Genomic DNA, 17,790 nt, shown 5'->3' on the forward strand with positions numbered 1-17,790 from the left:
CCTCCACGGCTTCGGAAAATCTTTTTTATTAAGTGCGCCTTGTAGCCAGCCTCTCACTTACACATCTTAACCTCCTCTGGGCTATTGATTTCTCATTCTATTAAATCCTCTTTAACTCCGGCCCTCAAACTTCAATTCGAAACATGTGTTTCCTCCCGCCGCTGGGACACCCCCATTCTGGGCATGGCGCCCCCGGCTTGTACCCCCTGCCAGGGAGCCTGCCCACGATTCTGTCCCTGAGGTCGAGGGACTTACAGGCCTGAGACTATGGAGATTACCAAGAGTAAACTGAGGCAGCCAGAAGTAGCCCGGATTCTGACAGGTGGGGAGGGCAGGGGGAGCCCCGGGACACCCGGTTCCTGGAAGCCGGGGTCCACGCAGGCTCCCGGTCCCCTCCTCACCTGCCAGGATCCACTAGGAATCTCTCTCTGTAACAAACATTTATTGAACATCACTTGGGGCCACTTCAGTGAGACAAATATTTACTTAGCACCCACTCCGTGCGTGGCACTGGGGTCCCCCGGAAGGACAGCTGGGCTCGGGACCCCTGAAGGCCACAGGCCCGGGAGCAGCTTCAGCGCGACAGCCACTGCTGGTCGCACAAGACTCTCAGCTGGTCCGCAGGCTCCCGGGCTCCATCCCCAAATGCTCCCGGCGGCGCCTCACAGCAGGTCTTCGAACACAGCCCTCAGCCCTCCCCGAGGCCCACTTCCCCTTCTGGCTTCCCTATTTCTGAAGTGGCACCACCATCCTGCGAGCCTCCGGGGCTCCAAATCTCAAAGTTCTCTGCGACACTTCCTGCTCCCTCCTCTGCTGTTCCCAATCTGTCCGCACATTCTGCTGTTCCTTGGAAATGCCACTCAAACGCACCCCCCATCCTTCTGCCCGCACCCCCAGCCCTCAAGGCCTCGCCGGGCACTTGCCCATCGCCCAGGATCCTCCCCACCCCCCCAGACCCTGATGCATCAACCTGGACCTCCCCTCCTTGGCTTCGAGGTCCCCTTGAACTTGTTAGTTCCGCCCTAACCCCCCCTCCCGCCCACCCTTACCTCCCCACCCCAGGGCCCACTCGCCACCAGGCAGACAAGACCCCGGTCACCCAGCCTTCAAGCTGTCTCTGTCCCCGACTCCGTCTGGGCAGCCCTCCTTGCGGGAAGGCCCTTCCTCCTCCTCACTGAGCTCCAGCCCCACCTGACCGCCAGGGCCCACGTGGCCAGAGCACATCCACACACCCTTCCTGCTCCCATGCGGCCTGTCCCCCCGGGCTCCCCACCCAAACCCTAAACCTGCCTCGCTGGCCCTGCCTCTCTGACGTGCTCACACCTACCCCATCCCTGCTGAAGTGGGGAGTTGTTCAAAGAAAACCTGTCTCAAATATTTTCTTAAGGCGCCTCCCACTGCCCTTTCTGGGCCCACGTATAGGGGAAGGAAGTGGGGTTCTGGAGTGCTCCCTGGACTATGGCACGGCTCAGAGGAACCCCCTCTGGCCCCCTTTCCTCGTCTGTAAAAACAGAGGTGGGGTGACTCTGAAATGAGCAGAGCGCACAGTCAATACAGCGTTAGATTCCCTCCTTCCTTCCCACGGTTTACCTGGGCTGGTACCGTGGCATAAACTGCTTTTTCGTGTTGGATTTGTTAAATGTAAGGCAGACCCTATTTTATGTAACCAAATGTCATCAGCAAGCAACAACGATTCTTTACATCCCTACTGTAAGCAGGGGCCAACGTATGGGTGTCGAAAGACAGTGCACGCTCGGTGAGGAGCCAAGGACTGAAAATTCAGGCACCAGGGAAAGGTCTTTCTCCTCAAGGGACCTGCCTTCTGGGTGGGGAGACAAACAGGGACAAAGAAACAGCAACAGCAGGTAGGAGATGGTGGCGTGAGAGGACCCTACCTGCAGGTGCCCTGCGGGGACCCACAAACCACAACCCCCCCCCACATATGGTCATGCTGATAGCAAGCCTTTCAGGCAGGTGAGACTGTCCCCATTTTATGGGTGAGACAGGTGAGGCCCAGAGAGGTTACGCAATTTGTTCAAAGTCACTCAGAGAGTGACACCAGGATAGGAAGCCAGACCTGCCTGAGACTTGGTGGCTGAAGCTGCCACCAGGTCCTGCAGAGGGTGACGGGCTGGGGCGCGGGGAGGGCTTCCCGGGCTGCCCCTTGAAGGCTGGCAAAGTGTAAGTGGGCAGAAAAGAGGAGGAAGGGGAAGGATGAGGGCCCAGTGCGTCAGGTGCCCAGAGTGAGAGCGGGTCAAGGATGGGTCCCGAGGCAGAAGGCGGGGCCGTGCAAGCAGAAGGCCATCAAGTCCAAGCTACCACCCGGGACCGTGTCCAGGAGCCAGGGGCGCCACGGAGGCTCGGGAGACCTGGTCACACATTACCAAAGCCATCTTCTGTAGGGAAGCAAGTGGGGCAGCAGGTGCCTGGAAACTGAGCCCGCGGGGAGGAGGCTGCGATACCACCACCCCCACCACCACCCCCAGGCCCTGAGCTGCTAAAGCCCCACATGGGACAGTGGCAGTGTGCAAGGAAAGCTCGGGCCAGGCAACAGAAGCGCCCAAAAGAACTGAGGTCTGAAGAGATAAGGCGCCGAGGAGTGGGATGAGGGAGACAGAGGAAGAAGGCGGAACCAAGGTCTCTGTGGTATCCGGACAGTGCCTGGGAGAACCTGGAACTCCCTGCGAGGGACAGTCAAGAGGAACCACCTGTCTGGGGCAGGGATCGCGGGACATCCACAGGGGCTGGTGGGACATCCAGGGGGCTAGGAGGACATCCACGAGGCTGGTGGGACATCCAGAGTGCTGGGGGGACATGCAGGGGGCTGGGGGGGGGCATCCAGGGGGCTGGAGGGACATGCAGGGGGCTGGGGGGACATGCAGAGGGCTGGGGGGACATGCAGAGGGCTGGGGGGCATCCAGGGGGCTGGGGGGACATGCAGGGGGTGGGGGGCATCCAGGGGGCTGGGGGGGCATCCACGGGGCTGGGGGGACATGCAGGGGGCTGGGGGACATCCAGGGGGCTGGGGGGAAAATGCAGGGGGCTGGTGGGACATGCAGAGGGGGCTGAGGGGCATCCAGGGGGCTGGGGGGACATCCAGAGGACTGGGGGGACATGCAGAGGGCTGGGGGGACATGCAGAGGGCTGGGGGGCATCCAGGGGGCTGGGGGGACATGCAGGGGGCTGGGGGGACATGCAGGGGGTGGGGGGACATGCAGGGGGCTGGGGGGGCATCCAGGGGGTTGGGGGAACATGCAGGGGGCTGGGGGGCATCCAGGGGCCTGGGGGGACATCCAGAGGGCTGGAGGGACATGCAGAGGGTTGGGAGACATCCACGGAGCTGGAGCGGCCAGTCTAGGGACTGTGAATGCGGAGCCAAGAATTAGCCTGATCTAAGACGTGGGACGCGTGTGGGGACCACCAGCCAGCGCCCCCCCCCCCCCCCCCCCCCCCCCGCCCCAGCCCGGGGAGGGGAAAGCGTGGAGCCGACCCAGAGAACGGGAAGATGAACCGAAGCATGGGCCGGGGAGAGCGAGGGCCGGACGGCAGGGACCTTAACAAGCAACAGGTAGCAGCACCGGAGCACTGGGCCCGGAGTCCAGAGGCCTCCCGCGCGGCTGCCGAGCCTTGGACACTGAGCTCTCGGCGCCCGGGGGTCTGGGGGTCAGTGACGCCTCCTTACGGGGTGATGGTGCAGACGAAACGCTCGTAGGGCCCTGGTGGAGATCAGATGAAGTAATTCTCCTAAAAAGCATTTGGAAAGCTGCGCGCTCGTCACACGCATAAGGGATTCGTACTCGCACAAGTAACAGGAGAGGCTTCCTCCCCACACGCTCCCGCCGCTCCGGCGCGCCCCGCCCGCCCCTACTCGCCCCTACTCCCGCCGCTCCCTCCCTCTCCAGCAGCGGCTCCGGCCCAGGACGGCTCCTCGGCCCTTCTTCCTTCCTTCCGTCTGGATGTGGCTCGGACCCCCTCTCCAGGAGCCCCGCGTCACCCCTGGGGGTCCCGCTTCCCTCCCTCTCTGCCCAAGTTCCCTCTGCGTCCTCCCATCCTCGGGGAGGGCAGCCAGACCCAGGCGCAGACCCAGGCTCTGGAAAGAACTTTTGGTGCTGCCCGAAATGTCAGCGACGATCAGGACGCCTGGGGGGAAGGGGGGGGCGGGAGCAAGACAGGCCAGTGTGTCCCCCCCGTGGCGGTGGCAGCCCCTGGCCCTTCCCCATCGGCCTCCCTCGGGTCCCAGGTGGCGGGCGGAGGAGGCCCAGGGGACGGGGCCAGCCAGGTGGCAGGAGCCCGGTGGGCGAGCCCGGCCACAGCTCCCCGCGGGAAGCTGGCTCCGCAAGAAATGAACAAAATACGGAAAATTAAACAAACCCAGACACTGTAATGTGTGCATATTAGATTAACTCTCCAAAGGGTCGCGACCTTGAGGAACACATCCGGCCAGTGAGGAAAATAATAAACCTGATTAATGATGAGGCACGGGCTGCAGCTTCAGCAAACCCCGCCGGCCCCACGAGGCCCCGCGGAGTTCCTGGGGCTTCCTTCCCGGGGGCGGGGGGGGGGAGGCGCGCGGCACGGCGGACCTCCCCGGGCCCTCAGGGCGGGTCCCCCGAGCGCAGACAGGGCGGAGGGGGGAGGGCGGAGGGAGGGCGGAGCGAAGAGCCACCAGGCTGCTCCCGCCGCCCACTGCCCGCCCGGCGGCCTCCATCCCGGGGACACCACGCTGCTTGCAGGTGCTCCCGGAAGCGTCCCTGTCACCCCGGTGCCCCGCGGGGAGCCGAAGTGAGGGTGGCCCGTGTGCCCGCGGCCGGGCCGGTCCTGGGGCGCTCGGCGTGGTCCCGAGGGGCCGGGCCGGGCCCGGAGCGCCCCCCTCCCGCCAGGCACCCCAGGCCCCTGGGAGACATGCCCAGGAGAGCCGCTGGAGGGAGGCAGGGAGGTGGCACCTCGTGGCACCGCCAGACAACAGCGCCGGGAGGAAGATGGCAGCGTCAAGTGGCGACGCCGGGAGCCGCGAGCCCCAGGTCCGGCGGGGAGAGGCTGAGGCCGCAGTGCCCCGCGGCTGCCAGGCCCCCCCCCGCCCACTCGCCCCGCCCGGCCCCGCGCCCGCGCCCGCTGCTCCTCGCTCACTTTCTTCGGCTCGAGGGAGCCCGGCGGGGAGGCGGGCACAGGTGCTCCGGGCGCCCCGACCCCGACCGCGACCCCGGCCCGGCCCCCCGCCCCGCCCCCCCGCCCCCCCCGCCCCCCCCGCGCGCCCGAATGCGGGTCCCGGAGTTTCTCCGTCGCTTCCCACTCGGGTGAACTAGGGTGAGGCGGGTGGGAGCCGCGTTCGTCGGGGGAAGAGGGTCCCCTCGGGTAGGACGCGGGTGCCCCGGGGCGGGGCGGGGGCGGCGGACCCGGAGGACCCGGAGGACCCGCAGGACCCGCAGGACCCGCAGCACCGGCGGCAGCACCGGCGGCAGCACCGGGGACCGGGGAGGGCTGCGGCGGGCGGCGGGCCCGGGGAGCCGCGGGCGCAGCGCGGGGGCCAAGCGCGGGGGCCGGGGCCGGGGGCGGGGGCGGGGGCGGGCGGCGGCCCGGGGCGCGGGAGTCGGGGGCGGGCTGGGGCGCGCGGCGGGCCCCTTACCTGGGCGGCTCCGCGCTCCGGGGGCCGGGCCGGGCGGCCGGGCCGTCGCTCTCCGGTCTCCCCGCTTCCGCAGCAGCCGCGGCGGCCCCAGCGCGCTCCGCCGGCAGCCGAAGGCGGTGTGTGTCCGGCCGCGAGCGCGGGGAGCGGGGAGCGGGGAGCGGGGAGCGGGGAGCGGGCGGCGGGAGGAGCGCGGCCGGGGCGCCGCCCGGCGGTCAGCGCGGGGACTGCAGCGGCCCGCGCACGCCGGCGGGGGGGGGCGCCCCTCGGGGCAGGGCGGCCCGCGCGCCCCGGGCACCCGCTCGGGCCCCGCCGACGTGCTCCGCAGCCGAGCGCCGGAGGAGCCGGGGGAGCCGGGGGAGTGGGGCGGCGGGGCGGGCGGCCGGGGGCAAACTTGCCGCCTCCGCGGTAGGGGGGGCCGGGGGCCGCGGGACGAGGGCGGGCGCTGCGCCCTGGAGGCGGGGGCTGGGGGGCTCCCGGCGCGCACCCGCTCCCGCTCCCGCTCCCGCTCCCGCACCCGCACCCGCACGCCCCGCGCGAGGGGCCCGGGCCCCGGAGGTGCGGCGCGGCCGGCTTCGGCGGGCGAAGGGCGCCCCCTGGTGGGGCCGCGGGCACCGCGCGGGGCAGGAGCGGGCCGGGCTGCGGCGCGAGGACCGAGCGGGAGAGCCGGCGGGACCCCGCGGGGGGCCGGGGGTGGGGAGGGGTGGGGGGAGGTGGGCCGGGGAGCCCGTCGAGGCTTCCAGGGCGCGGTGCGGTGCGTCCAGAGGCCCCGAGGCCGGGAGGGGCGCCCGGTGCGGCCCAGGGCCCCGCCTGAGCCCGAGCCAGGTAGCGAGCGGCGGGGCCAGGAGGGCAACCAAGCCTTCCCACACAGTCGGCGCCGGGCGCCCCGCCCCGCAGCTGCGCCCAGGGGGAGGCGGCGGCAGGAGGCCCGAGGACAGGACGGCCTGGCCCGCAGACACTAGTTCCAACCCCCCACGCCAGGGGGCTGCCCGCCGGTCCTCCCCGCCGCGCCCGCGCACCCGCAGCCCCATCAGACCCAGACCCCGGGGTGGGGGGGGAACGGCTCGCTCCCAGCCACGCCCGCAGGGTCTTGGCCTCAAGGGGTAGCGTCCTGGCTGGCACTGCGCCCCCCACGCAGGGTTGGCCGCCCTGCCCTGGCCGCTTCCCTGCCCCCCGGGCTGCAGGCCGGAATGTGGCTCCCATCCTGCCATGCCCCACCTCCCCTCGCCGGCTGGGTGCTCGCTCCTTAGGGAAGACACCATTTAGCACCGACTGTGTGCCCTGAACACAGCTCTTAGACACCGTTGTTTGCAATCACCTTGGCATCAACCTTGCAAGGTGACGCTGCCCCCATTGCACAGAGGAGGAAGCCTGCACACCAGCCACACCGGCGGTGAAGAGGCTGCACAGAACTACCTCCTAATTCCAGCTCTAGTCCCTCAGCCTGGGCCTCATTGGCGAAAGGGGCAGAAGGACTGCATTGGGCCAAGCAGGAGGTTCCCTGGAGGGGCACCCCGGGGATCGCGGGCAAGAGATTTCAGGACCCTTGGCTTCTGTTTCCACATCTGTACACACCAGAAAAGCAAACTAAGTAATCTCTAAAGTTACTTCAAACTGTGAAATGCCAAGTGTGGATCCAGGGCCTCTGTTACGGGAAGGCTGCAAGATCAGCAAGACCATGGTAGCTTAAGGGTTTTGGAGGAAAAACACTAAGTGAAATGCTTCATCTTATTCTTTTGCCTGGTGAGCTCATCCTATTAACCAAGGAGGCGGGAAGGAGCTTTTGACAAGGTCAGAGAGATTGCTGATGGGTCCAAGGTAGACTTGGCTGTGACCTAATGAGGACCTCGGTTTCTCCCCCTTGCTGCGAGGATCATTCTCTTTCCCCATCAGGCCTCTGCCCCTAGAAGCAAGGGGTCCTCTAGGAGGCAGGCGGCAGTGCCAGGGAAGCCCGCTGTCAGCCCCACCCTGGTGGTTGCCAAGGGACAACCTGTCTCTTCTTTCTGCCACCAGCTGATGAGTTGTTTTGAGTACTCACTGCTTGCTCTCCTCTTTCTTTTCTCCAGAACATCAATGCCACTTGTCAATCAGAATTTCGTTCCAGATGACAAGCTAAGTTCCCGAGCTCAGCTGGGAGTGGGGATGGGGTGGGGATGTCAGTCCGGGCCATTTGGGGGATTCCAGAGAGGTTGGGAAATGGGACTCCTGCCCCTGGACCTTCTCAACTGAAGCATCCCTTAACTGAGGCATCCGGCCCAGCCAGGGTTCAGCGTGCCTGGGCAGCCTGGTGAAGCCCTGGTGGACCTGAGTTCTTCGGTGGCTGGAGCCCACAGGAAGGAGTCTGTTCTTCTGGATTGATGTACAGCTTCTTCCTTCTTTGTATTTGCCTCAGGTAGTTCCGCAAAGAATACTTGATCTTAAATTTACCTGCCTTGTCTTTTCCAAAAGTCCCTGTGAAGGTTTATCACAAGTGCATAATGAACCCACTGCATCAGTAGGGCCAACGGATGTGACTGGGTGACTTATCCACGCTTGACTTCGTGGGACATGCCATCCCTGTGTCTCTTAGAAACCATGCCAGCAGTCTCTAACTGATGACTTTAGACTGGCCCCTAACACCCCACAGATGGCTGCCCAGTGATGGATCTAAAATGAGCATTACTCCTTCGCACCCCAGGTTAAACCCCTTTTCATGACCCCGTATGGCCTATAAAGTACAACTGAGCCCAACACTCCTCAGCATAGCACCTAAGATCCCTGCTCACTCCTCTGGCCACACCCATCTCCCACCACTGCCCATCTCAGGCTCCATCAGTGCCAAACTGCCCACAGTTAGTTCCCTGGTCCTCCTATTTTATGCTTCTGTGCTCTAACACATCGATTTCGGTCAAGAAGCCTCACACACACACACACACACAGGTACAAAAAACCTCAGTTTAGGAATTTCCTCCTACAAGAAGTTGCTCCTGCCCTGCTATCGGGTCCCCTCCCGACAGAATTAATTACTCCCCGCTCTAGAATTCTCTTGCACTTATGGTTACTCACTCGATCCATGTCTGCATTCACTTAAAGACTATGGACTTGTTCCCTTGGATTTATTTTTAGCTTCTCCCTTTTTTGTATTTTTCTCAGGTAGATCCACAGAGCAGAATAGTTGTTCTTAAATTTGCCTACCATCTCTTTTCTGAAGATCCCTTTGAAGGTTAACCACAAGTTCATAATGAGAGTGTGGATTTTTTAAAAAAAAAATCTATATTAGCAGCAGAATTCCCAAGATAGCAGGTGCTCAGTAAATGTGTTGGATGAATGAGCCGACATGAAGTGGGGGTTAGTGAGGTCTGCAGTTCTGGCAAATCAAATTTACTTCCACCACTGATTTGGGGGAGCCAGATGGGTTTTCCTGACAGGCAGTGTGAAACTACTGGCCTCCACTAAACCTGAAGTCTTTACAAACCTAAGCTGAAGGTAGGGTTCTGGTGGAGCGCCTTGAGGTTGGAGACAGCAAGGGCCTGACCGAGGATCCTTATCGCCTCTTGGTGTGACATGCGGCAACCCTGCTAGTGTACTACACTCAAACTCCAGATGAGATGAAATAATTCTCTGTCCTTTGGTCACCTGTTTGGGATATAAATGGTTCATTCCTAAAGAATAATGTCTAACAGAACCAGCTTAGAAGCAGAATTGATATGAGGGGCACCTGGGTGGCTCAGCGGTTGAGCATCTGCCTTTGGCTCTGGCTGTGATCCCGGGGTCCTGGGATCGAGTCCCACATCGGGCTCCTCGCAGGGGACCTGCTTCTCCCTCTGCCTGTGTCTCCCATGAATAAACGAAATCTTTAAAAAGAAAAAAACAATTGATACTAGAAAGAGAATGGGTCTTGGATTTCACTTTGATTTTGACTCCTGCCTTAAAGGATGCTCTAAACAGCAGTTTTGCTTCATGGACATTGTAGCCAAGTGTCGGTGAAGAGCAAACATGCACACCTGGGGGCTGAGATGCACGCAGCCCCCAGGCCCCGTGGCAGCACATTGCTCAGCCTAGCTGACTGCAAAGACTATGTCTACTGTGAAAAAGCAGCCCCTCCACTTGAGGACCATGTTCTGAGGCAGCTCTCCTGCCCCAGCCTCTCTTACCTCCATCTTATTAGTCTAGGCGTACAGAATCCCGCTCACACTGAAATTACAGGGGAAACTTGGATCCTCCTTGATCGGAATACAACCTGCCTCCCCTTCTGTATTCGAGCTCTCCTCCCAGCATAAGAACCTAATTCATTCCCACCCCATATCTCAATTTCCATTTACTACCCTGTAGAGGAGATAAGCTGCCATGGCAATGCGTTCTTCTTCCAGAAATCTTTGGTGCCTATTATGCGCCGGGCCCTGGAGACAAAGTAGAAAACAAGACAAATCCAGGGCTTGGCCTCTTGGGGTTCAGGCAAATGAAAAATATCGTAGAGGCCATACATTGTCTTCTCACAGTCTGATCCATTCGGAGATCAGGTCTTTTCTGTAGGATACCTCACATACAGTTAACACAGTCGCGGGGGCATAGTCTAGGCCGGCAGACTGTGTGGGGGTGGCGGCAAGCACCAGGGACCTGTGGCTTATGGAAAGTCCAGCGCTTGGACCGAGGGTCTTCGGCACATATGGGCTTGGGTGTGCACCTGTAATTCTCTGCCCGGATCTCCCACAGACCTGGGCTGCAGCTGCAGGCCGGCCCCTGCGGCCGCACCTGCTAGGAAGTGGGGCGTGGGGCCCGCCTGCACGGTCAAGCCTGGCAGCTGGTGCCCAGAGAGCAGGGGTGCTATGCTTGCTTCTAAGCCAGCATCGTACCTGTGGTGGGCTTTCTACTTCCACATCCGCCTCTCCTCATGGGCTCTCACAGGCGAGGCAGGTTTCGAGAGCCCATGTTCCAGACAGAAATCAGTAAGGAAGCAGCAAAGCTGGGTTAAAACTCAGGGCTTCTGGGGGCCCCTGGGTGGCTCAGCGGTTGAGCATTTGCCTTCGGCTCAGGTTAGGATCCCAGGGTCCAGGGATCGAGTCCCGCATCGGACTGCTTCTCCCTCTGCCTGTGTCTCTGCCTCTCTCTGTGTATCTCATGAATAAAAAAATAAAATCTTAAAAAACAAAAACAAGTCGGGGCTTCTGGCTCAGGGAGGGTGAGAAGCATGCTTCGAGAAGGATGCTGGGCAGAGACCACTATGAGATGGGGACAAGCCCACTGAAGTCTGTGCTAGACAAAGACTAAAGTACTTTTTCTCACCATTTCCCTGTTGTCCTTCTTGATCTCCAAGAACAAGAGCAACGGAGAAAGCTGTACAGGGGAGCGGGAGCGAGAACTAGGACAGACGAGGAATGGGGAGCTACCTGGGAGCAAGGTACGATCGCTTTAGCAATGAGGGGCACACAGGAGAGGATCTGCCTTCTTGATGCGACAATCTCAGGATACAAAAATAGGATGCCGAGGGCGCCGGGGTGGCTCACCGGCTGGGTGTCCGACCCTTGGTTACAGCCTGGGTCCTGATCTCAGAGCCCAGGGTCCAGCCCCGCATCGGGCTCTGCGCTCGCTCAGTTGGGGAATCAGCTTAGGATTCCCTCTCTCCCTCTGCCCCCTGCCCCAGTCTCTCTCTCTCTCTCTCTCTCTCTCAAATAAATAAATTAAAATCTTTTAAAAATACATAAGATGCCAAAATATGTAAATAAGATGCCACCTTCCAGATCACCCCAGGTGTGTGGGGTTGGCAGTTCATCCAGAGAACAGTTTTGTCTGCACTGTGGCATTAGGTCGTCCTGTGAATCATTAGGAAACAATCCCAGGAGAGTAAAAAGTAGAAAAAAAATGTGTGTGCATATGCATGTGTATATATGTCTCTCTTTACAGACACACAGCCAGGTAGGTGGACAGACAGATGTGTGTGCGCATTCCCAGAGACACGTATATTTCAACATAATGTTGGCCAGTTCCCTTTTTCAGCTCAACAAAACAGTAAATCAGCAGCAGCTTCCATCTGCCAGGAATGATATTAGGCACTAAGGGGTACAGAAAGAAGATCTGGACATAGTTCCTGCTTTCAAAAATTTATGTTCTGGTGCGTTTAATTTTCCCTTCTAAAGGAAAACCTTTACATTTTATCTCATAGCAATTTTTAGGAGCTCGTGCCCTCTGAAGGAATTCAGAATAGTAAAAAAGAATAAGATGGTGGGATTTCTATTCACTCAGGGCAGATTTCTTACTACTCTCCGCTAAATGAGGGATGAGTTACGTTCACGAACTGTACTGCGCAGTGGGCCGCGGCCAAGTGTGGATATGGAAGAGACGCTTACCCGCGAGCTCCTTTGTAGAGGAAGTTCTGTGTTGGGTACTGCACGGTTTAACACTCAGTTGTTTACGTCGTTACTCTTCCAGATTCCAGGCGAAAGCCTTAATTTAGAGCCATCTAGTTATCTTAATTTTAAAAAGACTAAAGGAAGATGTGGTCGTTGTCTTCAAATACTGAAGATCGTTCCCATTTGCTCCACAACCAGGACCAATGGATAGAAGTTATAGGCCGATTTTAGTTCAAATAAGAAAGAATTTATGAGTTGCCTCGGGAGATAATGAGCTCCCCAGCATTGGAAGTATACAAGCAGATGGATGGCCATCTGCCAGGATTGCCAGAGAAGGGATTCCAGCATTGGTTTAGGAGGTTGAATGAGGTACCTTCCATCTCTAAATTCGTGGATTCTCAGTCTGTCTCCTTGGCCCGAGGCAAAAAAAAAAAAATTTTTTTTCAATCTTTGGAGAAACTCCTATTGTTGCAAGTAAACATGTGCCTCATGGATTGGGCTTTTCTCTTTAGATGCATGGGCACTTTTCTTTAAGTGCAGTGAAGATACTTAATATTAGAAAATGCAATAATCACTTAAATGCTCTATTGACAAAATTAATATTATTGATACACTCAAGTGTTACTAGGTAAATAGCATTAATGGCCTTGTTAAAAAAAGGAAATCTATTTACAAGACAGGACGATAGTTCTCAAACAAGACCAATTTGAATAGACGAACATCGTGCTTGTTTTTTAAATGACTTCTTATAACATGCACACATGCGTACACATTCAGAAAGGAAAACAGTCAGTGGAGAAAAATGAAAAAGTATCTCAATATATCTACTGCTTTTATGCCTCGGAGTCAGACTGTACCACCTGCTAGAGGAAGGATGGTTTTCTTCATGCATTTTCAAGCATTAAGCACTTGGGTGAAGCTCAGCACGCACAATAATACCCTGTTCTTTGGAATACAAATCGACTCCAGGTTATCCTTCTCTGCACCCCCCCCCCAGTCTGATGGAGTGCACTGCTTTTCAAATGCTAATTAGGCAGACTGTAGAGGTGATATGGTTGACTTAAAAATTTGGCGGGGAAAGAGAAATAGAAACTAAATTGAAAAAAAAAAAAGAAAGAGGCAAAGCAGACCCAAGAAAAAATACTTCTGCATAAATATTTAGACAATAACCAGAACAGGATATAGGTCTTCTCTCTCCCAACCCCTAGAGACAAGATTTTTATTTTTTTTTTTTAATTTTTAGTTTTTCATGTTCATATAAGGATCTGCTTTATGGACTAGTTGGATAAAAAAGTGAATGGGATGCCATTGTTATGTTGTCAGATAACAGAGTTCCTGCTGGGGTGTCTTCAAGGTTCAGTGGGGTTTGGTGAGCAGTTTGCTCACTGGCTGCTAGGTGCCAGGCCCTGTCGTGGGGGGGTGGTGCAGGCAGGTGTGGGGAGATGGGGCCCTGCCCTCCCGAAGCTCCCTCACTCCTGAGGGGCTTGGAGAGGCCCTTCTGTAGGCGTCAGCCCGCTTAACATCAGTCCTCAGCTCAACACTGCTGCCCCTGCTCCCTCCTCGCTACAAAACAAAATACATCTCTTATGTGGAAAGCATTCTCAAGATAAAAACCTTTCAATTCTGTCATCATGCAGGTAGCTGATCCATCTCCCTACCACTCTAACAACTGATATTTGCACGACACTTCACAGCTTATAACGCACTCGAAGCCACCATCATACTTATGGGTTCATCATCAGGGCCCTGTGACGTGTGGGGTTAGCCCCATTTCAAAGACGGGGACATAACCCATTTAGTAGTAAATGATGAGCCTTCAAGTTGTATTTTCTTTTTTTTTTTTTTTTTTTAATTTTTATTTATTTATGATAGTCACAGAGAGAGAGAGAGGCAGAGACACAGGCAGAGGGAGAAGCAGGCTCCATGCACCGGGAGCCTGATGTGGGATTCGATCCCGGGTCTCCAGGATGGTGCCCTGGGCCAAAGGCAGGCGCCAAACCGCTGCGCCACCCAGGGATCCCTAAGTTGTATTTTCTGATTTTAAACCAGCAAAGTCCCCTTCCACTACCGTTCTAGCTTAACCACTCCGCCATCCTCACGTAATACCTATACACTTATTTTTATTTATTTAAACTTTTGTGTTAAAAAGCCTCCATGCCCCATGTGGGGCTTGAACTCACCACCTTGAGATCAAGAAGCATGCGCTCTTGGGGGCTGAGCCAGCCAGGCGCCCCCTGCTGTAGCAGGTAAAGAACCTGAGGAACAAAGCATTTAATTGAACAAAGCTATGCCACTTCTTGGTGAAGCACGCTGCCGTCCAAACTCCTGCTTCTTCCCGTTCCAGGCTTTTCCCTTGTAACGGAGCCAAGCCACCAATTTCGCCTTGGGCCAGATGAAAAGATCAAAACGTTCTTTGTAGAATGGAAAACATTGGTAAGACCCAAAACCAAAAGAGCTAAAAAAAAAAAAAAATCCAACCTATCACTTGAAACAAAAGCAAAAATTAAATCTTGCTTTTAAATCAATCTTACTTTTTTTTTTTTAAATCAATCTTACTTTTAAAGTGAGTTTTATTCCTCTTTCCTTGTGCCTTGTCTTAGATATGTCTTTCCCAGGGGCAGGGTCTAATGTTTATTTATTTCATAGAAAATATTTGGAAAACATACCCGACGATGACATACACTGTCCACTAGGTACATATTTTTAATCACCAGCATTGAAACTAAACTCACAAGCATTTTACATTCTTAATCCAGACAGAACCATCCTATTCTGGGGGCTCCTGGGTGGCTCAGCGGTTGGGCATCTGCCTTCTGCCCAGGGTGTGATCCCGGGGTCCTGGGATCAAGTCCCACATTGGGAGCCTGCTTCTCCCTCTGCCTGTCTCTCTCTCTCTCTCTCTGTGTCTCTCATGAATGAATAAATAAAATCTTTAAAAAATAAGAAAAAGAACCATAGTATCCCTTGTGTGCAACAGAGCACATGGCTGACATTTAATAAATGCTAGATAAAATAGAAGCCGTACTTCAAAGTAACAATAGCTGAAGAATCTCATTAACACAAAGTAAGATAAACAAGCTACCATCGCACATCTGGATTGGCGTAGCTAGGCACCTTTCCCCCCGACTGCTACAAAAGACACGGAGCAGCTAGGATCTTACCCGACATGCTGGGCAGCATTTTCCATCCAACACCATGGTGAGAGACAGGAAAAAAAAAAAAAAAGATTCTTTTGTCCAGTTCTCTTCCCTAATTATACCTTGGGTCTAAATAAAGAAAATACAGCACACATAATCAGAAATGATTTGAAGTAAATGAAAAGCAACAGAGTGGAGGTTTTAATCATATTATCAGTGGCAAGGGTCAGAGGAAATGGACAGATGGGAACAGCAAATTATCCACAGTGGCAAGGAGCAGAGAAAGAGATGCAAGGCCAGAGGAGGAGTCAAGAAACTAAGCTTGGTTTTCCAAGTTCATTCAAAACTGTTTGTTTGGAAAGATGAATGGATAAAGAAGATGTGGTTTATGTATACAATGGAATATTCCTCAGCCATTAGAAACGAAAAATACCCACCATTTGCTTCGACGTGCATGGAACTGGAGGGTATTATGCTGAGTGAAATAAGTCAGTCGGAGAAGGACAAACATTATATGGTCTCATTCATCGGGGGAATATAAAAAATAGTGAAAGGGAATAAAGGGGAAAGGAGAAAAAATGAGTGGGAAATATCAGAAAGGGAGACAGAACTTGAGAGACTCCTAACTCTGGGAACCGAACTAGGGGTGGTGGAAGGGGACGTGGGCTGGAGGTGGGGGTGACTGGGTGATGGGCACTGAAGTGGGCACTTGAGGGGATGAGCACTGGGTGCTATTCTACATGTTGGCAAATAGAACACCAATAAAAAATAAATTTATAATAAAAAAAAAACTGGCGACTGAAGGAAGAGGCAATGACAACCCTCCAGCAGGCAAACTGCTTGCTAATATCCTAGCAAAACACTAACACCATCAAATAATAAGAAATATCATGATGTCTCCAGAGAAGCGAGGTTCAGACCTGCTTTCCCGTCTGTAGAGTTCCACTTAATAGAGTATATTCAACGTAGCTGAACAAATATCCAGAAGGTTACAATGTTGATTAGGAAAAATACTGTTTTTTTTTTTAAAAAAGATTTTATTTATTTATTCATGAAAGACACACACAGAGAGTCAGAGACACAGGCAGAGGGAAAAGGAGACTCCATGCAGGAGCCTGACTTGGGACTTGATCCTGGGTCTCCAGGACCACGCCCTGGACTGAATGCAGCGCTAAACCGCTGAGCCACTGGAAAAATGCTTCACACTGACATCTGGAAACCACCCGACCAGTTAAAAAAGCAGGTGGGGACATTTCGGTTGTTTTGTTCCTCTGAGAGTAACGCTGGTGTCCTGTGGGCCTAGCTGCCTAGCATCGGGGGTGGGTTAGGGGGCGGTGGGGGGGGGGTTGGAAGCCGAGGGAATGAGAGGTGGGAGGGACGCCCCCTTGGGGCAAAGCCATTGAGGCCTTCTCCTGTTGGGTTTATTGCAGTGGTTTAGGAAGCAATCCAGGAGATCACCCAGACGTCTTCAGCCATGGCCAGGGCTGCGTCAGACCAACAGATTATATCAAACGGCTTGTAAAAGGTGACCAAGTGTTGTAGATGATTGACCCTAAATAAAGCGTCTCCTGCCTAGGATTTTGGTGCCATACCATTTCATAGTATTCGCCTGACCTCAGCCAAAACAGGGATAAAATCTGAGATTAGGATAAGAATCTGGGGAAGTGACTCATTACTTTCGCTCACTGTATAAAGTAGCTTTGGTTCTGTCTTCTATTTACCAAAATGCAGAGGGTTACTAGGAAGGTTTGGGTCACCTGCCTTATGTTAAATATGTTTATTTTTATGTTAAATAAAGACTGCTCTCAATTTTTTTTTTTTTAGATTTTATTTGTTTATTCATGAGAGACACAGAGAGAGAGAGGCAGAGACACAGGCAGAGGGAGAAGCAGGCTCCCTGTGGGGAGCTCAATGCAGGACCTGATCCCAGGACCCTGGGATCAAAGCTCCCCTGGCATGTTGCTGGGTAGTCACCCAGTTGTCTCCAACCAACAGCACCTCAGATCTCTGGCCACGCTGGGTGCACACCTCATGAAGGGGAAAAACAAACTTGCTAGCAAACTGAGCTCATTGGCAGGAAAAGCATCCGTAGACCCCATCAAGACTCTTAAAAAACAAAATCCCTAACCAACCTTACGTTCGCACAGATTATTCCAACAAGATCATTTCTTCAGCTTGGTGCTTCGGGCTTTTTAGGCTATTGGAGGACCAAACACATGTAGTATTTGAGCTCTTACTGGGTTTCTAGTGTTGTAAAGGGCAGGAGAGAAGTAAGAAAAAAAAAAGATCATTTATCAAGTGTTGACTATATGCTAGGTACGACAAAACTTTCCATTTATTCCTTCATTTTCATCAACACAACCCTACGAGGTGTGCGGGATGGTGAGTTCCCTGTGACGGGAGCTGTTGAAGCATGTTTAAGGAGTGTAGGTAGGGGATGGATGAAAGCATTGAATCACTCAGGATGGGAACAAAGTGGGCGATCTCTGAGGTCCTTTTTTTTCTTCCATTAAAAAAAGAAAAGACATAATTCGCATACCATAGGATTCACCTTCCTTAAGCGTACCATCCAATGTTTCTTTGTGTATTTGTGAGGTTGTGTAACTGTCACCATCTTCGAATTCCAGAACATTTTGATCCCTCCAAACCCATTTGGACTCTCCCATCTCCCAGCCTCTGGCAACCAGAAATCTGCTCTCTGTTTCTA

General features: G+C 55.2%; 2 protein-coding genes and 1 long non-coding RNA gene across 5 annotated transcripts in view; 1 reads left to right on the top strand and 2 right to left on the bottom strand.

Annotated features, from left to right (window-relative positions):
* The window catches only part of GRIK4 (glutamate ionotropic receptor kainate type subunit 4), a 425,071-nt gene extending 419,329 nt beyond the window's left edge, over nt 1–5,742 (bottom strand). For 2 of the 3 annotated variants that reach the window (XM_035716734.2, XM_025465200.3), the window contains exon 1: nt 5,624–5,742. The gene's annotated coding sequence lies outside the window, so the exon portion shown is untranslated. The remainder of the gene's footprint in view (nt 1–5,623) is intronic. The other variant, XM_025465201.3, reaches the window with a different exon arrangement.
* LOC125755039 (basic proline-rich protein-like) lies at nt 4,466–6,823 on the bottom strand. Its single transcript, XM_049109715.1, has 2 exons — nt 5,624–6,823; nt 4,466–4,918 (listed from the first exon to the last, which is right to left on the bottom strand). The coding sequence occupies exons 1-2, from the start codon at nt 6,821–6,823 to the stop codon at nt 4,466–4,468; spliced, it is 1,653 nt and encodes a 550-aa protein (XP_048965672.1).
* Nucleotides 6,824–14,089: 7,266 nt separating this feature from the next.
* On the top strand, nt 14,090–16,739 carry LOC125755044 (uncharacterized). Its single transcript, XR_007410547.1, has 3 exons — nt 14,090–14,379; nt 16,142–16,326; nt 16,514–16,739. It is a non-coding gene; the product is annotated as an uncharacterized LOC125755044 (long non-coding RNA).
* Nucleotides 16,740–17,790: the final 1,051 nt, after the last annotated feature.

The sequence above is a fragment of the Canis lupus genome, chromosome 5, assembly GCF_003254725.2.
Source record: "Canis lupus dingo isolate Sandy chromosome 5, ASM325472v2, whole genome shotgun sequence".
NCBI classification, from domain to species: Eukaryota; Metazoa; Chordata; class Mammalia; order Carnivora; family Canidae; genus Canis; species Canis lupus.